At 39.6% G+C, this 25,337-nt stretch overlaps 2 protein-coding genes and 1 long non-coding RNA gene across 6 annotated transcripts; all 3 read right to left on the bottom strand.

Annotated features, from left to right (window-relative positions):
- Positions 1–15,810: 15,810 nt before the first annotated feature.
- On the bottom strand, positions 15,811–18,376 carry LOC112195765 (probable receptor-like protein kinase At1g11050). The gene is made up of 6 exons (XM_024335959.2): positions 17,536–18,376; positions 17,278–17,431; positions 16,959–17,169; positions 16,617–16,854; positions 16,380–16,530; positions 15,811–16,269 (listed from the first exon to the last, which is right to left on the bottom strand). Exons 1-6 carry the CDS (start codon positions 18,168–18,170, stop codon positions 15,961–15,963), a joined length of 1,698 nt encoding a protein of 565 aa, XP_024191727.1. The 5' UTR covers positions 18,171–18,376; the 3' UTR covers positions 15,811–15,960.
- LOC112195763 (G-type lectin S-receptor-like serine/threonine-protein kinase At4g27290) lies at positions 17,803–22,255 on the bottom strand. The gene is made up of 8 exons (XM_024335958.2): positions 20,790–22,255; positions 20,587–20,707; positions 20,305–20,467; positions 19,952–20,162; positions 19,614–19,851; positions 19,381–19,531; positions 18,415–19,236; positions 17,803–17,939 (listed from the first exon to the last, which is right to left on the bottom strand). Exons 1-7 carry the CDS (start codon positions 22,147–22,149, stop codon positions 18,919–18,921), a joined length of 2,562 nt encoding a protein of 853 aa, XP_024191726.1. The 5' UTR covers positions 22,150–22,255; the 3' UTR covers positions 17,803–17,939; positions 18,415–18,918.
- A 431-nt stretch (positions 22,256–22,686) lies between these two features.
- On the bottom strand, positions 22,687–25,135 carry LOC112198100. Of its 4 annotated transcripts, none has more exons than XR_002935855.2 (6): positions 24,947–25,135; positions 24,578–24,753; positions 24,009–24,129; positions 23,789–23,845; positions 23,479–23,667; positions 22,687–23,013 (listed from the first exon to the last, which is right to left on the bottom strand). It is a non-coding gene; the product is annotated as an uncharacterized LOC112198100 (long non-coding RNA). The 4 variants fall into 4 exon arrangements; XR_002935856.2 differs by having other exon boundaries at positions 24,009–24,119; positions 24,947–25,134; XR_002935857.2 differs by lacking the exon at positions 24,578–24,753 and having other exon boundaries at positions 24,947–25,133.
- Positions 25,136–25,337: the final 202 nt, after the last annotated feature.

Here is a 25,337-nt window from a genome sequence, read left to right as displayed (position 1 = left end):
GCTGCACTTAATTTCCTTACTGATTCAGCCTAAGTTGAAGGGGAGACGTTACTTGCATGCGTGTATCTCTGTAACATCTCTTGTCATAATTGCTCTTCTTGGAAACGATATCTCCAACCGATATGTCTCTTGATTTTCTCTAACCCTACTGGTTTGCTATATATATAACCTATGATCTCTTTTTCGGATTTCACTCTGGTTTGTCTCAGTGTCTAGGGTTTTTCACTTCCTGTTTCTCTCACCATGGTTCACACAAAGCAAACTACTCGTCTTGGTGGCCACCGACGCCTTCCTTCTCCAGAGGAGGGCCGTCAGGCCGCTGCCAGAGCCGGCGTTCTTCATCCCGGCATGCACCGTGCACGGAGCCGCAGTCCTCCTCCTCTTCCTCGTCGATCTCCATCTCCTGATCTCTCTCGCTACTCCTCTCTTCGTGACGCCATCCTGGTGGCTGACTGGCGGATTGCATGCCTCACTACCGACATGGATGACATGCATTCTCTTCTGGTTCGTACTCATCATGCCCTAACCAACCTCACCAAGGAGATCAGAAACATGCAGCGCCACCCTCTCGGGTTTGACGCTCCCGGTCCATCCCCTGTAGTCCAGGAGGCAGTCGCACCTGAGGAGAGCTCGGCTTCAATGGATAGCGAGGAGTTTCAAGACAATGTCACCAAGCTTCTGGAGGAGTTCGTCAGGCCTTCCCATTCAAAGGGGGAGAAGTAAAGCAAGACATTTTTTATTTTTATTTTGAAATTTATGTTTCTGCATTTTAAATTCTGTTGGACAATATTTATTTTTTCTTTTGGGATTGTAAGTGCATAAGCACAAACTATTTGGGATGCTTATTATTACTATATTATGTGAAATTTATTTTTGGCAACTTGGATCTGGAAAAGGATGGAAACTGATTCCTGATCCAAGAAGCACATCTTTGCAATCTGTCATTTTCTGCAAAATCTAACATGCAGGGTTTCAAACTTGAAAAAAATCATGTGTTGAATGGGAATGCCCAAAGGGGGAGATTGTAAGTACATTGGACTATCCCTATTCAACACATGACTTTCCCAAAGCCACAAGGAAATCAGAAGATACAAAGGATTAGGAGAATATCTCTCTTCCCTTTCCGGTGGTTCAAGGCTATAAAGGAAGATTGTAAAATCGGATCATCCAAGAGGAAATCAAGGAAATCATGCTCACTGATCTTGATAAGATGGTATTTTTTAATACATATCATTTTGCATGATTCTAAATTGATTTACAATGCTTTCAAAATACATATCTTATAAAGATTTGATTGCATATTTAAAACAGTTTTTAAACCTTTCCATATTTACCTTATTCGGTGATTAAGAAAAGATTTGTTTGAGGGGGAGTCTTGCTCCTCTATAAAAGGTTTTGAAACTGCATTTTTGCATGTAGAGTTTTGGAGTTAAAAAGGGTGTTGCGTGTGTTGCGTAGTCTTCACAAAACGTTTTCATAAAAACTCTCCATGATTTATTATTGTGTGTGTTTTCTTTGATGAACTACAAGAGATCAGAGGGAAAGAAAGTTGAGATAGTGCAGATTGCTTTACTGCTATAGATCAGTTTGTTCTTGTGTAGAATAAGTTGTGCAAGGTGTAAACAAGTTAGCTGATTTGCTTGTAATGTGGTTGTGTTAAATACCACAACTTGTTTCTTGTAAAAATCTGATTTCATAGTGGATTGCTTTATATGTGTGGGCTACAAAAACAGCCTCACAGTGATGTTTCCTCTGTGGTGAGGTTTACACTGCGTTAGCAAGTCTATGTGTTGTGAGTTGGTAAATTTACGCATCTTTACTCAAAATAGTTCCATCTAGTATTTTCACTGCTCCAATACTGTTCAGACAAATTCAGGTAATTCAACCATATGATAAGTGAGTTGCTTCCATTTGGGTCTAGCTGAAGAGAGAACGGACCCGGTGCAGGGTTCTCCGCATTCTTCCATGAAGTGAGCATTTGGGTTTGCTTGGTAACATTGTTGAATCCTAGTTTACTTCCTGGTAGCCAAGTATGGGCTGGATGATCAAAGCTTTGCCATAAAGGTTGGGATGAACTGGACCCAGCTCTTAAGACAAGGTTTCCATCATCTAAAAGAACTGCTTTCACAGAGCCTAAGGTGGTGGAGGACAGATTTGTAGACCAAACTGGGCTTTTGGACTCATTAAACAGTACTAAATTTCCATCTGACATCGTCAATACTGAAGAAAATCTATCAGAGATTGACCGTTCCCTATTTGCCACCCAGACTATGGTTTGCACAGACACAACTTGCTTGTAATACCAGATGCCTATATAGTAATTTGAATTATTACCTGGTTTGAAGAAACCCAGTTCAAAAACCCCATGTTCAGAGACAATGGTCTGATCACCAGAGAGAGATTGGTTTATAGTGATGGTGTCAGCTGCAAGGGAGATATGTATCATGAGTCTTGAGACAGAGGCATAACAAAAGAATGGAAAACACCAAGTCAGTAGATTGGATGCACAAAAAATTTGCAGGCAAGTAGCATGCCTTACTATGGAATGGGCTGTTGGGCACTTCCTCTGTCAACTTATGCAGAGTGACCAGAGTCAAAGTCTTCCAAGTTTCTAAGTCGTTTTTTTGTGTTTTTTTCCCCAGCAAGTCTTCTAAGTCGTTCAATCATACAGTTCTAGGGGACGCATGTCTTTCATTTGTAAGGACTAGGCACTCATCTTACCCGTATACCTAACATTCTCGTTCTCCGCCTCTAAAGTTTAAACGCAAAAGGATCTAGAAAATTATTCATCTTATAATTCTCAATCGTAAAATGGGGCATGTTGTTCTATTGTTACTAATACTTGGAGTTAAGCAGTAGAGAGAGATATTAGTGTGCAACAAATGCCTAATGACTTTCATCACTTCAACCATAGACAGACCAAAATCCAATTTCAATCATCTCATATCCGCAAATATATCAGAAAGTTACAGACGTCCTACCTTCACATCCTCAAGTCAATTTCACTAGGGGCTAAAAGTAAAAGAATAAACTTCTCTGGTCAAGCCATTTTGTTGTACTCGTGGAAGAACCAAGATCAAGTCGTTCAGCCATACAATGGCTTGATATTGTGTTGGTCATTTTGACTTGTGGTTTCTCTGTGACCGTGTCTCTGTCGAGCTTTCGACTGTTTTCTATGTGGACCGTAGCCTCCTGTTCGGCCTCTTGCTTTTTCGACGTTTCATTTAATAAATGAATGATAGTTTTGAAATTTTAGAAGCTGAGTTTCATCTAATTTCTGAGTTTTGAACTTTTGATTGGCCAGTCTTACTAGACATGCGGCACATGTACGGACGTACCCTACATCAAAATTTCTCCTAATTTCTATACAAAATTTGGATCTTAAATGATGTGGCAGCCACCATTTTAGCCTTGAAAAATATATTAATGAGATGAAATTTATCTATTTTTATTTTATAATTTTTGAGAATCGCCTCCAACCCCACCATACAACCAACAATGACATCATTGCCAAACTAACCATAGTACTCAAGCTCAAAGCTAGTTCAAAGCACTACCTCTTTCTGCGTCTCAGGCTATTCTTCTAGATAATTTTGTTTTTTTGAAAGGTCTTTTGGATAATTTAGGTGTTGGGTGTTGTAGAGGTTTTAGCTTATAGTTTTCCTTTTTGTTCATCGAAAAAAAAAATGGCATCACTACCATGAAAGAATTCTCTCTCTCTCTCTCTTTCGTTGTTTTTTCTTTTCTTGGTCCATTGTGATTTATTTATTTATTGGGGTCTTAATTGCAGCATTTGCTGCCGTTTAATATCAAATCCCTTGTTTTATTTTTTTAATAAATGATACGAGACATGAATCATATTTATATATCCTTGCTGGTGAACTGTCGATCTTCGTGGGTGGGGTAAAAATGGTTTGGTTATCCAAACAATATAATTACTGTTTTAGGGAATCAAAAATTGAGAGAAATTTGATGTGTATTCTCATTGATAATACGGGTCTCTTTATATAAAGGATTACAATCCATAGAATCTCAATCATACAAGATAAGTAATCGTACATTGAATAGGAATCTAGATCCTTCTAATTTAACCCTATTACCACTAGGTCAAGTAACCTAGAGTTTGGGCCAAACACAAATTAGGGTTTACTTGAACACTCCTCCTTGTGTTGCCCAAACGCGGTGCTTCTCTCGTTGCCTCATTAAAAACCTTGCCGAGTAACAAAAACCCAGTGGGACAAAAATAACCTCGGTCGAAGGGGAAAAAGAGCACAACACACCCTTCACGATTCGAGACGAACATGTAGACATCTCCCCCTGATGACTACCATCATGGGAGTTCAGATAATTTCCGCAAGCCAATTCTTGCCACATGTTTCTCGAACGTGGATTTGGGCAATGACTTTGTGAACAAGTCTGCCACATTGTCCTCAGATCGAACCTTGTTCACTTTGATCTTGAGGAGCTTCTGTTGTTGCTGATTGTAGAAGAATTTAGGCGATATGTGCTTGGTGTTGTCGCCTTTGATGTAGCCTTACTTCATTTGTTCAATGCAAGCAGCATTATCCTCATAAATGTTTGTTGGCTCATCTGTGGTAGACTTCAGACCACAATTGCTTCTATGGACCTAAGCCATATACATTCATGAACTGCTTCGTGAAGAGCAATAATCTCTGCATGATTCGAAGAGGTAGCGAGTAAGGTCTGCTTTGTAGACCTCCAAGATATTGCGGTCTTTTCCATGGTGAAAATATAACCAGTTTGGGAGCGACCTTTATGTGGGTCAATGAGGTACCCAACATCAGCAAAACCTTCCAAAACACTTATATTGTTTTGGGATGGGGAGAGGGAACGCAGTCCACAATATGTGGCGTCCCTGACACTAGATGGGTCCGAATCCATCTTCTCTCTGTAGGGATAGAACAAGCCCATATCAATCGTACCACTCAGGTATCAAAAGATATCTGTAACACTAGTCCAATGGCGTTGTGTTGGCGCAGAGCTATACCTAGCTAGCAAGTTCACAGCGAATGAGATATCTGGTCTTGTGCATTGTGCTAAGTACAATAATGCGCCTATTGCACTTAGGTAGGGCACTTCTGCCTCTAGCACTTCTTCGTCGTCATCTTTTGGACAGAATGGATCCTTCTTTGGATCAAGACTACGGACGACCATTGGGGTGCTTGAAGGCTTAATCTTGTCAGTGTTGAAACGCCTAAGCATTTTTTAGGTATAAGCTGATTGATGAATCAGGATACCATCTCTACGGTGCTCAAGTTCTAAACCGAGACAAAACCGTGTTTTCCCAAGATCTTTCATCTCAAACTCAGATTTCAAGTGTTCAGCGGTTTCCCTTAACTCTTTAAGGGTGCCAATTATGTTCATGTCATAGACATAAACCTCTACTATTGCAAATCCGGAACTTGTCCTTTTTATGAACACACATGGGCATAGTTCATTGTTGACATATCCCTTTCCAATCAAGTAGTCACTTAGACGGTTTGTTACGTCCCGTACCTCAATTTATCAGTTTACTAGTCATTTGGACAGTAAACGACAATTACTTTCACTTTTTACTTTGTTTCGATACTTTTAGTGGCCCTAAAAGTTGACTTTTTGTTCGGGTCAAAATTCGAGAAAATTTTCTTAACAAGTTGTAGAGAACGTTAAACCGAGTTCGTAGACATGCGGTACGCAAGAATCGGAATTCGTATGAATTAGTTACAGTCTGTGGAATTTTATTTCTACGTTGAAGTTATCGAAAATTTGCAAAGGGCAAAACTGACTTTTCGCAAAGTCAAGTATATAAAGCAAAACCCTAGGTTTTCCTTCATTTTTCCCTTTTACCCTTTCTCTTCCTCCTCGGCCGCACGGCCTCTCTTCTCTTCTCTCTCTCTAGTTTTCTCTCCACCTCCCTCTGCCATCACAGGAGACCCCCACATTTGACCACCATCTGGGAACACCTCCACCACCGGTCGAACCCAGATCAACATCTGCCCGAAACCCGACCTAAGGCTGCGACGCCACTGTTCCTCTTTTCCTTTTGATTTCCGGCCACCATCTCACCACACCGCCATCACCTCTGCACTCAACAAGAAACGGAGATCAAAACCCAAAAGTTTGATCACCAGCCGGCCTGAAAAACCGAAGTGTGCTCCATTGCCGGAGCCGACAAGTCTGGGTTCTTCGTTCTTCAATCTCTAGCCACGTTTAAACAACATCTCCACCATGGATGCAGTCGAGGCCTCACGATCTACTAGCCTTCGAAACCCAGAAGCCTAACGCCACTTAGAACCACCGCAAGCGCCGCCCCTAGCGCGTGGGTTGCCGGATATCTTGGTCGTCTGCGTTAGGTAATTTTCGTATATTTCTTTGGTTGAAACCTCTGTTTCGGTGTGGGATAAGAAACCCTAATTTTGTTGATGGATTTTGGACTGTGTGAAGGTTATGGTTTATGTGTTCTGAAGTTTTGGAGAAAGGAATGGGCATTTGTTCAGTTTGATATATAATGAAGGTAAGAATCAGGAACTCTATTTTGAGATATAAATTGGTTGAAGATTGTTGTTAAATTTTGCTGTTGTTGCTAGGAGTTCGAATGATTGTTGGTGGTGGATGACTACACTCATTTAAAATTGGCCCTCTGTTTGGAGATGAAGAATTGGTGAGGGATTTGGTTCGGTGATCTTATAATTGCTATAATTAGTTTGGTCAAATTATTGAATTGACGGAGTTATTGGTTTGCAATTAAAATGGTTCCATGTATATTTTTGATGGTGTGGTGGTTGTGCAAGATGGGAAGTGACGAATTGTTTACCAATGTGGAAATGTCTTATTGGAAGTGATAAGTAGTTTGGCCAAATAATTAAGGTATTGGGGAATATTGAATGGGTCGGTTTTGACGAGTTTGGCAAGTGACTGAATGTTGAAATTGATGTTAAGAGGAAATTGTTGTGAGAATGACAAATTTTATTTGAGCAAGTTAAATCGATTGTTCGATGAAGATTAATGAAACGAGTTGCCAATTGGAACATTCTAATACTACCATATCCGGGAATTTCTGTAAGGACACAATCATTTGGAAACGGTGATCATGAATTTTACATTTAAGGTTTAAAGGCTATGTAATAAAGTCGAATGGTTAACTTGAATTATAACTTGAAAATGGTGTAACTACCATACTCCAAATGAGTTTACTTTGTTAAGTGGATTATTCGGAAATGGTTACCCGTAATTATCAATTTAGAGTAGATTGGTGAATTTAACACGTTTTGGTTACTTAAGGAAGTTGTCATTATTATTAAGTTACTAACTGGGCTTAATTATTTTATTAAGGATTTGAGCGTGACTACTTGAGATAGAATAAAAGGTCACTATCGAAAATGACTGAATGGAGGAATTTGCAAGCTCTTGACTTGGGATGGATAAGTTGACGGTTATTGCATTTGAATCACTGTGAGTGGACTTTTGTTTTCAAACAACTGATGCATGCATTTATTTATAAAAACATGTTCTATTTTATTAACATATTATTTTCCGAGCATATAAAGTTGATTGCGAATTATCTCATGGATTTTCTTTTAATAATGATTCTCATGAGTAATTATGATTTATACTGGTAGTGAGTTTTGGATATTAAGTTGTTATGCTCGGATTTGAATTTATAATTGATGTTGATTTTCGACGAATTGTTTTCGATGCGATTTCCGGATTTATACTATTTATTTATACTTATTTATATTCGGCGAATTGAGATTATTATAAGATCTACGAAATGAGAATTCGAGGAAGTAAAACTTTATACTTATTTATATTCTATTTATTTTGAACTTGCGATGATCTTGGCGTGCGGGGTCACGACTTTATACACTTGGATTCTTATTTCGTGAGATATGTGGGGAAACTATATAGATTTATTGGCTTTCGACGATCTTCTTCCTCACCATACGCGGGTCATGCGATTAAGTCTCCTCCTCACTTACTTTGTGTTTGTGAGTGGCAGTTGAGGTAGCTTTCTCCTCCTCACGTGGGTGGCAGTCGAGGTCATATTCTCCTCCTCACACAATTTATGTGTGAGTGGAAGTAGAGGTTATTAGTTCTCCTCCTCGCACAATCTATGTGTGAGTGGCAGTCGAGGGTAGGTAGAGCCTGGGAGGCTCCATTACCCGTATGGTGATATTTCTTCCCCATATCCTATCATTACTTGACTAGCGGGGCCTAGTCTGATTTCCGTTTAACCAGCGAGGCTGGTCTTATTCTGTTGAGTATCGGAGTTTCCATCCTTCATTTCAGTTGTTTGGGACTAGCGGGGCTAGTCGGTTTTCTTGAGCGGAATTCCTTTTGTTTCGTTTTCCTAAATCAGTGCATGCATCGGGAGATTTTCTTTAATAAATTAAATGTGGGAAAGTTTAAAATCTCTTTTGTTTAAAATTGCTTATTTTTGTCCACTCACACTAACGTGTTTTCAATACTTTCCCCTGGGCCCTTCGGTTTCAAATGCCCAGTTTGCAGGCGAATTAGAGAGGTCGGGCGTACACGGTGTCGAGGCATAGTCAACAGCATGGCTTCCGCGTTTGCCTTTGAGTTAGGTTGTCCTTATTTACCTTTCTATTAGAATTGCTCTGATTACCTATGAGATTTATGTTTTTCAAGTTGAGGTTTGTGTTTTGTGAATTGGAGATTGATGTTGAGTTGGGGAGCAGGGTGGCTCCAGAAGTATAAGGATGATTTGATTTAGAAGTGTAAATGCTTTCTACAGGTTTTGGGTAGCCCATTTTAGGGGAAGTTCTGCCAAATTTTTGGTAGAATTCCTCCTAAGGTGGGCCCCGCAGGGCCACTTCAGATTTCAGGGTGAAATCCGGGGCGGGTCCTGTCACGGTTATACCACATCCGTCCGGATTGTTTCAATCCATATAGTGAGCGTTTCAATCTAATCACAAACGCGCTCCGTGGTTTGGAGCCACTTGATTTGGGTAACTGAATTCCATCTGGAACTTTCATGTATATTTTCGTATCTAGATCCCCATATAGATACGCTGTAACCACATCCATAAGCTGCATGTTCAGGTTTTTGGAAACTACTAAACTGACAAGGTAGCGGAACGTTATGAGTTATGACGTCCATTACGGGAGAATAGGTCTCCTCATAGTCGATTCTAGGGCGTTGTGAGAAGCCTTGCGCCACAAGGCGAGCTTTGTACCTTACAATCTCGTTTTTCTCATTACACTTTCTAATGATTACCCATTTGTGACCAACTGGTTTGGTGTTGGGCGGTATTGGTACAACATTGCCAAATACCTTTCTTTTCGCTAGAGAATCAAGTTCTGCCTGGATCGCATCTTTCCATTTTGGCCAGTCAGCTCTACATTGGCATTCATCAACGGAGCGTGGTTTGATGTCATCGGTCTCAATAATCTCATGCGCCACTGAATACGCGAATACATCATCAATGATGATGGAGTTTCTTTCCCACGTCTCATGTACACTAGTGTAATTAACAGAGATCTCTACGTTCTTAGGGATAGGTTCTGACATTGAGGCATCCCCCAATGATGTCTCTTGGACATAACCATAATCCGAAATATTCTCATGGGACTGATTTTGAGTATCAATGATCAAAGGATTTGTTTGTACCTCATTCGCTCTCTTTCTAGGGCGAGTATCCTTCGAACCAATCGGTCTACAGCGCTTCCTTGTGGGACCTACAGCCATAGACACCACATCATTGCCATTCTGGGCAATGGCGCCATCTTCTGGTGTCACAAGAGTGGCGTTATGTCCTTTATTTGGGACATCAATCCTTGCAGGCACGTTTGCAGCAGGTATGTGTGATCTCATCACTTTGGCAACATCAGAAAACTCATTAAGTAGAGTGTTTGCTACGTTCTAGAGCTCGATTATTCTTCGCACTTCAAGTTCGGACTGTGAGGTACAGGGATGGAGATGAGACATAGTAGGGACAGACCACGACAATTCTTGTTGTTCCTATTGAACATACGTGTTCTTATCTCCCCCTAACGATGGGAAGACTATCTCATCAAAGTGACAATCCGCAAATCTAGCGGTAAAGAGATCGCCTGTCAAGGGTTCAAGATAGCGGACGATGGTTGGAGATTCATATCCAACGTAAATGCCCATTTGTCGTTGTGGACCCATCTTAGTACGCTGTGGCGGCGTAATAGGCACATAAATGGCACACCCAAAAATGCGTAGGTGCGAGATATTAGGCTCGTACCCAGTCACTAGCTGTAACGCAGAGTAAGATTGGGTTGCAGTGGGTCGTAGACGAATTAGCATCGCTGCATGCAATATTGCATATCCCCAAGCAGAAACAGGGAGATTGGTGCGCATAACCAATGTCCGCGCTATCATCTGTAGTCGTTTGATAGCGGCTTCTGCGAGACCATTTTGGGTATGAACATGGGGAACTAGATGCTCTACATCAATCCCCAGTGACATGCAATAGTCATCGAACATTTTTGATGTAAACTCCCCAACATTATCAAGTCGAATTGACTTAATAGGATGATCAGGGTAGTGAGCCCATAGACGGATAATCTGGGCGAGGAGTTTAGCATAAGTAGCATTTCGAGTGGACAACAGTGCGACATGTGACCAGCGTGTCGACGCATCAACCAATACCATAAAGTATTTAAAAGGTCCGCATGATAGTTGAATTGGTCCACGGATATCCCCTTGGATTCTCTGTAAGAACAGAATGAGTATTTTAGGATCCTTTGCGTAGGACGGTCTCGGTCCTAATTTCCTGAAGGAACAGGCTTTGCAAAATGAGCGAGGGGCCTTAGGAGCAACCAATGAGGATTTTGGTTGGGCCTGAGCGTTCGTAGCGCTATTAGAAGCAAAATGTGTGACTACATCTCCCATCATGGCATTAGAGCCATGGAAATTGGTGTGTGTGGTGTCATGGCCACGAGGAGAGGCAACCATGGCGTCATGCTCATGGTTGACTCCATTTATGGCGTCATCACATGGGACTAAATGGCGTCATCACATGGGACTTGGGCAGCCCTATGGCACCCCAAGACGGATGCAGCGCCAGAAGCTGCAATTGTTGCGGTCTTGTTAAGTCCAGGAATCAATTTTGGTTTCTTGCTTCTTCTCACTCTGAAGAATGGATTTCCGTGTGAAGTTTTTAGTATACGGAGCATCATATCACGACCAGGGTGTCCTAGTCGGCCATGCCAAAGCCAATATGTGTCACAATCTAAGAGATCTTCTCTTATGACATTATTGGATTCAATTGGTCGAATTGTAATGAATAAAGTCCACTAGATTGACACATAAGCTTCTCTAAGATGCGCTTTCGTCCGCAATCATTAGAGGTAATGCAAAGGAACTCTTTTTTGTTCTCATTATGCGTTTCCGCATAGAATCCGTTGGCTCTGATGATATCTTTAAAACTCAATAAGGTACGATTTGCCTTAGGAGCGTAGAGAGCTTCAGTGACTTTAATCAAGTTGCCATTTGGCAATAGGAATTGGGTCATTCCATGTCCTTGAACTAAACCTGATGGCCCAACCATCGTAGTCACAGAGGAATATGTAGGCAACATCTCTAAGAATAATTGCCTATGTCGTAAAATGGTGTGCGTAGTCGCACTATCCGCAAGACATTGAAGTTCATCCATTCCTAAAAGAAAAGCTCATAATTAAAAAGGAGTCATAAAGAAAAGCACTCAACTTTTATTAATAAGCCAAACGGAATTACATCATCGTTTCTTTAACCAAAAAGAATCTAATCCAATAAATTAGCTAATGCAAAACAATGGTAGTCGTCTAACTCCTTTTGGTAATTTCAATGCAAATGTGATCAGGTGAGTAGAGAGATGTCGGTGGAGCAAAGCTCACTTAAGTACCACTTATCTCAAAACCTTCGTAGACATCACACTTACATTGAGTACGCCTCTTTGAAGAAAGACTAATGCCATTGGCATCTACTATAATAATATGGCAATTGCCTACATCTCTTGGAAAATAAAAAGACTTAATCCAAAATCGCCAGTTTTTGGGTCTTGATCCTTGTAGTCTTCTACCCTTAGATCGAGATCGCCATCTTGATCTTCTTATTCCATGTAGTTTGCCTCCCTTACTTCACGATACGTCTTGTATGCGTTTGCAACTTGCTGGGGTGCTTTACATGCTTTTGCCCAATGTCCAGTTGATCCACATCTGAGACAAGCATCATTATGGTCAGGTTCCCTTGATCGAGGTGCTCTAGGAGCGTTTTGAAGACGGTTATTGCCTTTGGTGGCGTTACCACCATAACCGGAGGCTTGGCCTCTCTCTCTCTCTTCACACATTTACCTCCACGGTTCCGTTCACGCCTATCTTGGCAGTTTCCTTCCTCTTTAGGGCGAGAATATGGACCAGAACGTCCATAATTATCCCTATTCTTAGGGTTTCGCTCCTTGCGTCCTCCCTTGGAGGCGTGACTATAATTAGACTCCGGAATTGACTTGGTTCCCACGGGTCTAGAGTTATAGTTCTTCACAAGTATGTTGTCGTGCTTTTCAGCTACGTTCATGGCACCAATTAGCTCATGAAATCTTGTGATGCGTCTAACATTGACATCAATCCAATAGTTTTGGCTATCATCAATGCAGAGACGGGGAAGGTGGAGAGAGTCTTCTCGATTAACATCGTATCAGTGATTTTCTGTCCACAGAATTCCATCATAGATTTGATACGAAGTGCTTCTAAATTGTAGTCAAGTACAGACTTGAAATCACAGAAGCAGAGGCTATGCCATCTCACTTCTAAGTCTGGAAGCAGGGAATCACGGACGTTTCCAAAACGCTGCTCGAGTTCTACCCATAGTTTTCTTGGGTCTTCCTCATTGAGGTACTCATTTTGGAGCACGTCATTCATGTGCCTTGTCATGAGAATGATGGCTTTTGCTTCATTAGCCTCTCTCGTAGCTCTATTTGCTTCAAAAGCAGCAGCTTGTTGAGAAGTAAGCACATCCTGACTTGGCTCTTAGATCGTACTCAGGATCCTATCAGCCTTAAGATGCTGGCGCACATCACGGACCCACTTGTGGTATCCTGCGCATATTGTCTCTAGTGGAGCGAAGCTAAACTTGTGCAGGTTACTCATCTTGAAAAACAACGAGAAAATAAGGTTAGTTTCGGAGCGAAAAAGGCTACCATGAAAAACTATAAAATTTCTGAGCGTAGTCGCTTATACAAAAATCCGATTCCAAGAGGGGTTTTGGATTAGATCGAAACAATGATGTATGTGGTCTATCATTTTTCTTCTCAACAAACTCTAAGTTTGGAGGACTCTACAAGCTCCAAGCTTGGAGTGAGCACGAACCCCCACAGTTCGGCTTTTTGGTCTCCCCTATGAAGAAGAAAGGGGGGTAGAAGAAGGGATGTTGGAAGTCCCCGAGAAAAAGAAGAGGAAAGTAATAAAAACTTCAAAAAACGAGAACTTTTAGAAAAGTTTACCTTGAAAAATTGCGGGAAATCTTGACCGGAAAAGTTGGCAGGAAAAATGTTGCCGGAAAAGTGGCCGAAAAAAGGTTGACTGATGTTGACTGGTTGTTAACCGAAGGTGCTGACGTGGCGACTGGTTGCTGACGTGGCACTCTGACGCTGACTTCAGATAGCTGACTGGACGTTGACGTCAGTGGGCCTGCTGCTGGGCTTGGTGGATCCGCTTCTGCTTCTGGGCCTAGGCCTTCTTCTGGGCCTAGGGTTTCTTCTGGGCTTGGTTGACTGAAGCAGAGGAAGAGGATACAGGTTGCTGGCGGTTCGATGGTGCAGTGTATTTAGGCGGCCGGTTCAGACGTTTCTAGGCCAGTTTCGGTGGTGAATTTTCCAGTTCCCGGAATCTGGGGACAAGGCTCTTCTGGTGATCGAGTATGGCTGCAGGGGGATCTGAGGGAACCTTCGAACCAGGCAGAGATATTTACGTCACTTCAGGTGGCCGGTTTGGTGTTTTCCCGGCCGGTTCTGGTGGTGGCGCCGCCAGTTCCAGACTCCTGGAGTTGAGAGCTTCAAGTTGGGCGGCGGTGGTTTCTGGGATTTGAAGGCTACGAATTTAGGGTCTTAAGGTTAGGGCTTCGTGCTGATAACGTGTTTTAGGGAATCAGAAATTAAGAGAAATTTGCTGTGTATTCTCATTGATAATAGGGTTATCTTTATATAGATGATTACAATGCATAGAATCTCAATCATACAAGGAAAGTAATCGTACATTGAACTAGGTCAAGTAACCTAGAGTTTGGGCCAAACACAAATTAATATTTACTTAAACAATTAACAAAATTTAAATATCCACCTCACCAATTTTCTAAACAAAAGATGGCACATGCCACGTGATTTGGTATTGAAGTTTTAAAGTATTACTTGGAGTCTGTAGCATCACTCATGTCAATCATTTTAGGCAGCTTCTATTCAGACCTCTCAATTTGCTATTTGGACCTCTTCTAATTTTTGTAAATTCCTTTTTCCTATTTTACCCCTTCTATAATAAATAAATAAAAACTGCTTCTTTTAATCATGTGTTCTCTCAACAGAGTCAAATCCTCTTTCTTTCATTTGTTCAACCCACCTAAGGTTCTCTATTCTTTTAATATAAGGCCATGGAGATTGATCAACTAGTTTTATTTTTCATTCTTTTTCCCCCCAAGCTCTATATAAACAATAATGGCTTCCCTAATCATTGACTACTTGTTCTTGATTTTGAGATTGAATTGGGACTTATCAGCTAAGTATGTGGTTGGGTTAAGGTTCAAATTGATTGAAGGCTTGCCAAATCCATATTTATAATTTTATATAAATTGAAACGATAATCGGAGAAAAACATGATATTGAATTGGGTTTAGTGAGCTCTGTACTTCCTGGGTCTGAGAAAGCGAGAGGTACCAAAATTGGATTGCTTTGCACAAAGAATTGATCTTTATTTTGGTTTTTTGATGCATTAATAATGTTTAATGAGGCAAAGATTGAACATTTTTGGAGGGAGATGCAGTTTTGATGATGATGTGATGATCTTTTCTAAATTGGAATGAAATAGAGAATTTGTTACACGCAAGAAGAAAATATGGAATATGAAAGCATGATTTGATGAATTCTTTGCTCATTTTGCTGCTCAAAAGGGAGGTTTGGTTTCCTGGATCCATGCCCAAAGACCAATTTTTGTTGTTTTTTAAGGTCTCATTGCGAGGAAGATCAAATAGCTGGGTTTGTGATGAATAGGAAATTTTTTTCTCTTCTTCTTATTTTTTTATTGGGTAAAATAGGAAATAAAATTTTACAAAAATTATAAAAGGTCTAAATAGCAAATGGGGAGGTCTAACTAGAACCACCCATCATTTTATCAAATACCCAACAAAAAAAAGCTCTCCAATTTTTTTGGATGAGAATTAAACTTCATTGAAGCCCGTAAAGGCACAAACAGGCCAGACCAGAAAACAAACAGCCCTAGCAGAAGAATACAAAGGTAGAAATGACATGATTTGGATCTGGTGGAAGTGACATAAAACAAGTGTAATTCAACTCGTATAAAAGATTCATCCAATGAAACAAGCAACGTTAGAGGAGAGTTTTGGGAACATTGGCTAAATCTTTCCCTCTAACCAAAATGCCAAGAAACTTGTTCGCTTAGAGGTCATCAGCCCACTCTAGCCATCTTCTGCCCTAAATTTTAACAAATAAATCCATCAGCGCTTCTCTTGCATTGACAATTTTGATACACTTGGCAAGGGAAATCTCCAGCCTTTCTATTTTAATTTGTTCCCTTAGGAATATGTAGTTCATTTTTTTTTTTTTTTGAGAAGAAAATATGCAGTTCATTGAAATAGAAAGACTGCATAATTTTACATCCAAGGGAACAGAAGGAACACGAGTGCATTCCAAAGTGAAGACATCTAGACATAAAATTATGCGGCTCAAAGTGTAATTTGTAAAGGCTCTCCAACAGATAGCCATCGAGCCTCTATCGACCTTCAGGGATGCTAATGGTTACCAGATTGTTCGAAAAAATGCTAGATGATGGAGAAGAAGAGCAAATAGCTTTATAATCACTATGTGTTGAAAATGCAGGTTCTTTGAATAGTGGAAGTGATGTAGCTTCATTAGCCAACATGTGAATTACAGAAGACATGGTTGGTCGATCAACTGGATCTTCTTGAACACACAATAATGCTACATGGATACACCTTAAAGCTTCATGAGGCAGACACGTTTCTCTCACTGATTCATCAATCACCTCCATTCCTCTACCTTCTTTCCATAGTTTCCATGCCTAAAGATTAAACATATATAAAAATTTATGGATGACTATTCACTGAAATTTGACGCTAATTAATAAAGTTATAGTCAGTGCAGCTCACAAAATGAACAAACTAGACTTACCCATCCAGCAAGAGTTACCGGGTGTTCAAGATGATAGAAAGCGGAATTCCTCCTTCCACTTACAATCTCCAGCAACAACACTCCAAAACTAAATACATCCAATTTCTCTGAAAAATGGCCATAGCGTGCATACTCAGGTGACATATAACCACTATATGAATTAATGATGGAGAAGTCAGTATAATAGTGATTGCATTGAGTTTTCAATATTGAAATTATAACCGTACATGTACTTACTATGTCCCGACAACCCTGTTGGTATTTGCTTCAGTTTGATTTATCTCGAAAATCTTTGCCATTCCAAAATCTGAAATTTTGGGGTTCATTTCTTCATCCAACAGGACATTACTTGCTTTTAGATCCCTGTGAATGATTTTCAATCTGGAGTGCTTGTGAATATAAAGTACTCCTTGAGCTGTACCTTCTATAATTCGAAAGCGTTTACCCCAATCCAATTTTATGTTTTCCCTTAGATCTGATCACTCAAACCATAAAGAAGAATAACTAACAATGAAAATTAATGTATCCTAGACATTAATAATAAAAGAATGCATTGAAGAAGTGTGAGCATATATATACCAAACAAAAATTTGTCCAAACTTCGATTAGGCATGTACTCGTAGATTAATATCATTTCTTCCTCTTCAATACAGCAACCCAAGAGCCTAACAAGATTGTTATGTTGGAGCTTTGCTATAAGTTTTAACTCATTCATGAACTCTTGATATCCTTGCCCTGACTTCTTTGACAGTCTTTTTATGGCTACCTCTTGATTTTCATTTAAGATGCCCTGTAAAAGAAGAAAAATGCTAATGAAACTATTGAAGAACAAGATGTAGCATATTATGAAGAAATGGGTACTTGCAACAATATTGGGAGCAGATAGTGGAAGTGTCACCTTATAAACATGGCCAAACCCTCCCTCTCCTAGTTTATTAGCTTCAGAGAAGTTGTTTGTAGCAGCCAATATACTCCTTAAACTTGAGACCGGTAGTTCTGTATCATTCTTCCCATCTCCAGCACTAACATTCCTAATATTCTCACTATATGCCCTGTTACAGTATTATTGTCAAAGCATTGTTAGTTTGATTTATTTCAATCTGTGTGCTATGCTATGTGAGTGACAGACAGAGTGTGCTTTAGCAAACAACAGTACCTTTTCTTTCCCAAAGACTTCTTCCATAAGAAGTATAAAAATAATATTGTAAGCAACCCTCCTGTTGCTGAGACTACTGCAGTTACAAGAGCGGTATAGCTCTTTTTACGCAAACCCACAAGAGTGTCATTCAATAAAGATAAACCGAAAATACAAGATACGGCACCCTCACTTTCAAGTTCAGAGTCGTTGATCATACCAGCTGCTGCATACAGAATTGTAAAGTACCAACAATCTCTAGAGTGAGAACTGTTACCATCAATGGCTTTTAATTGTGCATGAATTTTAAAGCCAGCCGCTACGCAAGCATCACAGGATGAGAGATTAGTGAGGTCTGGCTTGCATGCAGAGTCAAGTGCAGTGGTCTGATTAAGCTTGGAGACCCAATCTTGGGTAGACTCAATCTGCGCACAGAAATTTGGGCTAGTTACAAATTGTAAAGGGTCAAAACAATAAGAGACAAGATTGGAAGGGAGTGCTGGAGAGGTAAGCTTGGACTGGTTGTTTTGGAGGCAAGAATTTGAGGCTGCTATGTTGGGGAGATGGAAAAGAGTGGTGGCCTTGAGGTGTTGAGCAAGGCCTACGCCAAAGAGAGACAATAGGGTTTGACAACATGATATATTGGTCCTGTCCATTTGAGGGGTTCTGGGAGGGGCTTGGAAATTTTTGCATGATGAAGAGTTGAAGGGGATTCTAAGGACATAGCTGAGATCAATGGGGCATGTTGTTCTGTTGGTAATTGTGTTTGGAGATTGAGCAGTAGAGAGAGAAACACCAACAAAAGCCCAATCAATTTCATCACTTAAGCCATAAAAAGACCAAAATCCAATTTCTTTCTTCTTGTATCTGCAAATATATCAGAGAGTTGCAGAGCTCTACCTTCACATTCTCAAGTCAATTTCTCCAGGGGCTAAAAGTCAAAGAATAAACTTCTCTGCTTAAGATATTTGTTGCACTTCTGGAAGAACCAAGTGTTCAATGGATATCGTGCTGATCATTTTCGTGGTTTCTCTGTCACTATGCGTCCCTGTTGAGCTTCCATTGTTGAATGTCGACTGTTTTCTATTTGGGTCGCAGCCTCCCCCATTTTGTATACTCTGTTCCGCCTAGCAGGAAAGTGACTTGATTTGTCTGGTGGAAGTGACACTGAACCATCGTAATTCAACTCCCATACAAGTTTCATCCAATGAAACAAGAAATATTAGAGGAGTTTCTCAAAAAAGAAAAAAAAAAAGGAACATTAGAGGAGAGGTTTGGGGGCATTGGCTAAATCCTTTCCCTCGAGCCAAAATTCCAAGAAACTTCTTCGTTTTCGTTTATATCTGACATCAAATACATCGACGAAATACAACATTATTAAACTTCTATCTGAAAACCTTTAATTTATCGAGCTTCTGGCAAACTAATTGTGAATGCATTCTTGGAACAAGCACTAGTAGACGTTTGAGAAGAAGATTCAGCAACATTGGAATTCATATCGTGTATTGAAAAAGCAGGTTCTTTGGAGTGTGGAAGTGATGTGGCTTCGTTGCTTTGCAGCATATGAATTACAGCAGACATTGTTGGTCGATCAGCTGGAGCTTCTTGTACGCACAAAAACCCTACATGGATACACCTTAAAGCTTCATGAGGCCGGCATGTTTCCCGTACCGATGCATCAATCACCTCCATTCCTCTGTTTTCTTTCCATAATTTCCATGCCTATGATTCAACATAAATTGCACAACTTTTGTGAGGGTGGCACGTAATCATTCTTAAATTTCTATATTTTGTTCAAACAACAGAAAACATTCAATGTATATAATTTCTATTATTCTCTGAAATATCTGATATAGTAATACTTACCCATCCGGCAAGAGTCAGTGAATGCTCGAAATGATAGAAAGCACCATTTTTCTTTCCGGTTACAATCTCCAACAATAACACTCCAAAGCTAAATACGTCCAATTTTTCAGAGAAATGACCATAACGTGCATACTCAGGTGACATGTAGCCACTAAATGAATTAATGATAGAAAATAAGTAATAGTAGTGAGGTAAAGTTTAAATGATTAAAATCATGTGCTATATATACTTACTATGTCCCAACAACCCTGTTTGTATTTGCTTCAATTTGGTTTAACTCAAAAATCTTGGCCATTCCGAAGTCTGATACTCTGGGGTTCATTGCTCCATCCAACAGAATATTACTTGCTTTTAAGTCTCTATGAATGATTTTCAGTCTGGAGTACTTGTGGATATAGAGTACTCCCTGAGCAATACCTTCTATAATCCTAAAACGTCTATCCCAGTCCAATTTTGTCTGTTCAGATGGATCTGATTGGAAACACAAAGAAGAAGAGTGACTATATCTTATTAATCAAAAGTTATCAAGTTTGATAAAAGAACTAATATCTTCAAAGTTATGAGCATGTACCAAATAAGAATTTATCCAAACTTCGGTTGGGCATGTACTCATAAATCAGTATCATTTCCTCCTCTTCATTACAGCAACCCAAGAGTCGAACAAGATTTCTATGCTGAAGCTTGGCTATAAGCTTTAACTCATTCACGAACTCTTGATGTCCTTGCCCAGACTTCGTAGAAAGCCGTTTTATTGCTACTTCTTGATTGTCAGGAAAAATCCCCTGTATTGAAGACACAAAGAGAACTACCTCTTACCTTTTTATTGTTACCACTTGATTCTCAAGAAATAATCAAGAAAATGCTGGGGAAGAAAAAGAAAGGAATTCTATCATATTTCTGAAGAACAATATTGTACTGTGTCACCTTATAAACAGGGCCAAATCCTCCCTCTCCAAGTTTATTAGCTTCAGAGAAGTTGTTTGTAGCAGCTAATATACTCTTCAAACCAATGAGTGGTAGTTCTGTATCATCGTTTCCATCTCTAGCACCCAGATTACTTGAATTGATAGTCCTCCTCCTATGCTCTCTGTTTCAATATCATTGTTTTTCTTTGGTCAAATTTTTGATGACATTGTGAGAGCATCATCGTCGTTGCATTACCAAAGTATGTGTTGGTGCACATGTGAGAGAGATTAGTAGCAGTACCTTCTCTTTCCCAAAGTTTTCTTCCATAAAAAATAGCCAAAAATTATTGTAAGGAATCCTGCTGTTGCTGAGATTATTGCAATTACAAGAGACCACTTATCATCAGTATGACCCTCACTACCTGCAAGAAAAACAAATAACCTATAAAATTAATGGCTTCATGCAATGGTCATATTTACCATAACTAGAAGTAATATTCATACCCTTATTACTACTTTTAGGAGGATTCTCGAACTCGGAAGCCGCAAGTCTGATGTACATTGTTCTTCCATTAGTATCACTTGCTTCAAGCTGTTGCAGATGCAAGAGATCTCCATTCCAAATTGAACATCCACCACTTTCATATGAATAAGCAGTGCATGAGCAGTGATTTAAGCAGATGGATTCACATTCCATAATACTCCCGACCTCTGCATATTGATCATTTTCAGACAATGTCATTCTAGTCATTTCTTGAAACTGGTCTTGTGTGACTTGTGTCCCATTAAGACTAGTAGCATTTCCACACTGAAGACCGGTTATTCTTGAACACCCGCCAGCATGATCATTTAAGTTCCAATCACCCAGCAGTTTTGGCTCAAAACCCTTCAAACAGCTACATGAGGGCAAAGACGTGGCATTGCAAGTGCTGAATGCCCCGCACAAACCATAAACTTCACATTGTTTTCTTGGTTGGGACCAAAACAAAATCCACTGCTTGGAAGTCTCCGACCATGTCAGTTGCTGGATCTGCCCCGAGAAATGCATAACTGCCTGAGATATTTTTTTAGGATCATTAAGAGCATAGGTGAAATAGCTTTCGTTTTCGTTCGTAACATAGCTGCAATTGTAGATATAGTTAAGCCTCATTTCAGGAATCAAGCTGAAAATTCGATTATGCTCGTCCCAAGATCCACTGGTCCAGTACTGTCTAGAACTATTCCACAGTAGGATATATGAGTTGCTACCATTCGGGTCCAGCTCAAGAGAGTAAAGACCCGGTGCAGGATCCTCGGAGTTCTTCCATGAAGTGAGTTTTTGGGTTTGTTTGGTAACATTGTTGAATCCAATTTTACTTCCTGCTAGCCAAGTATGAGCTGGATGGTCAAAACTTTGCCATAACGGCAGTAATGATGAATTGGATCCAACTCTTAAGACAAGGTTGCCATTGTCTAAAAGAACTGCTTGTATAGAAGTAGCTGAGCCTGACGTGGTGGTGGAGGTCACATTTGTGGACCAAACAAGACTTTTGGTCTCATCAACGAGAACTAAATTACTATCTATGATCCTCAACACCGAAGTAAATCTATCGGAGACTGGTTGTTTTCTATTTGCCACCCAGACTATGGTTTTCACAGTTACTACTCGCTTGTAGTACCACATGCCTACGTAGTAGTTTGGAAGTTTACCTGGTTTGAAGAAACCGAGTTCAAAAACACCACCTGAGGAGACAATGGTTTCGTCACCGGAGAAAGATTGGTCTGCGGTGATGGCATCGGTTGCGAGGGAGACATGAGTCTTCAGATGTAGGTATGAGAAGAGAAGGAAAATCATGAACTTAGTCGGGCTGGTTTTGGTATCCATTAATTGGCTGCACAAGAAATTTGCAGACAAGGTTTGAGAGATTTAGATGATTGCTTCAAAACAACAATGATATCTTGACAAAGTGAAAGAGTGGAACTTTGAGGATTGAAGTAGATATGAGCAATTATGTCACTTGTCACTTCTGTCTGCATTTACTGATGACTAGGAAATGTGTTGTGACCGATGGAAGACCAATGGTCAAGTCGCCCGATATCTGTACCCAACAAAAATTATGGTATGCCAAGCAACATAAATTTTGTCTCTTTATTTCAATATTACCCCTTATTTTAATAAGCTAAAAAAAAAGAAGAAGATAGAAATTGCATTTGTTGCAGAGAAATAACCCAAAATACCATCCAAGTTTTGGAGCCACTAACTTGAAGTCGCTCCACCTCCATCTCTTAGATTTTAGACATATAGTCATCACTAGGAAGTTTATGCCCGCGCGACGCCGCGGGTTTGTTTTTTCTTGCTAAGTTTGATACGGTCATAGTTTATGAATTTTTCTTGCCAAGTTTGATAGTCATAGTTTATGAATTTTTATACAGTTACATATTATGCAAGTAGAGATCCCAAGTAGAAGCTGGTATCTTAACCAATGTTCTATTTACATTTTGCAAAAAATTGATCTCCTAAACGAACAAAGCTGTTTTGTTATCTGCTACAAAATTGACTACTGCCAACAAAAATAGCCTAAAAAAGAAATATTTTTCTATATAGGTTGTAATACAATTGAAGGTCATATTTCTCAACAGGCTTGAACACTTCTGCTTGCCAGACACTGCATAGGCGGACTTTGGTCTGGATATCGTTTTTTAAAGGTTGGGTGTCTCAAATTTGAACTGTGTGCACCATCATTATGATCTGTAAATAGTTGATACAAAGTGTTAGTATATGTAGAAGAAATTCTAGTATGTTTTGAATAATATTATACGAAAAAAGGGCAGAGATCGCATGGATGTAATCAGCAAGTAATAGTCTTCGAAAGTACAGTGTTACAAAATTGCAAACTAAGAAAAAATCATATGAGCATGTAGATTTTTATCTACTGATTGAACAGAGAAAGGTGACCAAAGATAAATTCATTGGCATGTTAAGAGCTGAGCTCAACTTTGACAGTTTTGAACAGATTTTGATATCAGAAAACTCAAGACTTCAACAAAATTGCTTGAAATGTTGTATAAATAGGATGAGTAAAACAAAGGCAATTAAGGCAAGTTTGATGTTCTAAGTTATGAGACCATATAATAAAAAAGAAAAGAACAGATTATACTGGAATAAAAGAACATACAGAACCCATTGTAATAATAACCGATAATGATAAGAAACCTGTAGCATAATTCCATCTACTTTTGGCCAATCTTCTTCAACATGTTTTTGGTGAGTGATCATCGAAGTCTTCTTAATAAGGTGAACGCAAGGGATTGTAGTGGCTGTCAAGAGAACCTGTTCTGTCAAAATAGCAGGAGCTGCCTCAGCGGTCTTCCTCCACTGATGATAGATAAGTTAATTACATACCTATCATAGATATATTTTATTAGCTTATCTGAGATAATGTCCTCAATATTCAATCGACCTTGAAGCAAAGTACAATTTAAAGAGAAGCACGCACGCAGCTGATTGATATTGATGGATTTACCTTTTGTCTTGTTTGTTTTATTGATCTGCTTGGAATTTCGGAAAACCTATATGCTTTCTGCACATATCCACCCAAAATATCAGTCAAAGAATTAGAAACAATTAAAGGGATATGATATAAGCTTGTTCCTAAAACTATATTTCAGATTCTACAACAGTACAGCTTTGTCAACTGATGAGGAAATCATTATCCATTAACCGACATGAATGGAATGAATTACCTGAACTCGTGTGTCAAAAAGTCATGGAACCGCCATGTAAAATCCCATTTTCAGTCTCGGTGTTCTTTGGCCAATGCTTAAACAAAGCAGAATTGATAGCACTCCTGCAAGCTGCCATAGACTGTAAACTACTTAGTGCAACATCTCTATATATAATTGGGTCTTAATATACCAAAAACGATACGAAAAAAAAAAAAATCTGACATTGAGATCATTTACAGAGCAAAGTTCATCACAGTAACCCATAATTCAATTCAGACAGAGTATGAAAAAAAGTTTATCTTCATTTTTTTATTAGCATCTTGTGCTTATTCCTGAAAGTAACATGACGAATAATCCTTAATTACTTTTCTTAATCTATTGCAAAGGGGGAAGAATCTATAAAATCATTGTTTGCTGGTAGCCACAAATAATGGATATTAGTTACTGGCCATGCATATATAACTTATCTTTTTTCTTCTTTTATAGGTAAACTAAGCAATAGCTGAATACTACCTGATTGAGCTCTTACATAGCTATCCATAACTATAGGTATAAAAAGATGAAAATCAGGTTTGAAATGTACGTACTTTTAGGTACTCTTTTCTGCACAGCATTCGCTCTAGCTCTTCCTTATATAAGAAGCAAGCATTTCAAATTTCAAAACTATTTTCTATCCGAACACTCCTCAGTGCTCTATTTCAACTTGTTGCTCTCAACCAAAAATAGAGAAAACCCAATTGGATACTCCAAATATCCAGAATATCTGAAACCAATCCATGTTCAAGTGAGTCTTTGTTGAATTGCATTATAAAAATTAAAACTGACTGAATAAGAAGGAACAGAAACAGAAAGTCTCTAAAAATCACATACCCATTACCAAAACAATGGAATAAAGCTCAATTGCAGCCATCTAAATCAAGCACAACATCAATTTCAAAGAAAAGATCCAGACTTACCAACGACACCTCAAAGCAATAAACTGAGCAGTAGCAAGTTTGAGATTTTGAGCAGGAAACGTATCTCTCTCTATCTCTTTGGTTTTGGATTTCTGTGAGAGGAGAGCGAGAAAAATTTGTTGATTCGGTGGAGACCAAGAGCGATTTGGACTGGGTTCACATCGACTGGCGAGAGACAGAGCAAAACAGATCGATCAAACTATTTACACGTAGGGCTGATGGCAGCTTCGTAAATCAAAAACAAACAGGGACAAATGGGTAAATCAATACGAACGTTACTGTTCACGGGGAGATAGCGCTGTTACAGGCCGGTGATCGGTCCCCGTGAATGGTTTCTTGGACCGGCGAAGCCGACATGGGTTTCAATCGGTGGCAATGCGGAGTTGTAAAG

The sequence above is a fragment of the Rosa chinensis genome, chromosome 4 (genome assembly GCF_002994745.2).
Source record: "Rosa chinensis cultivar Old Blush chromosome 4, RchiOBHm-V2, whole genome shotgun sequence".
Classification (NCBI taxonomy): domain Eukaryota; kingdom Viridiplantae; phylum Streptophyta; class Magnoliopsida; order Rosales; family Rosaceae; genus Rosa; species Rosa chinensis.
Note: the sequence above shows the minus strand (reverse complement) of the source record. Positions and strands in the feature narration are given on the sequence as shown.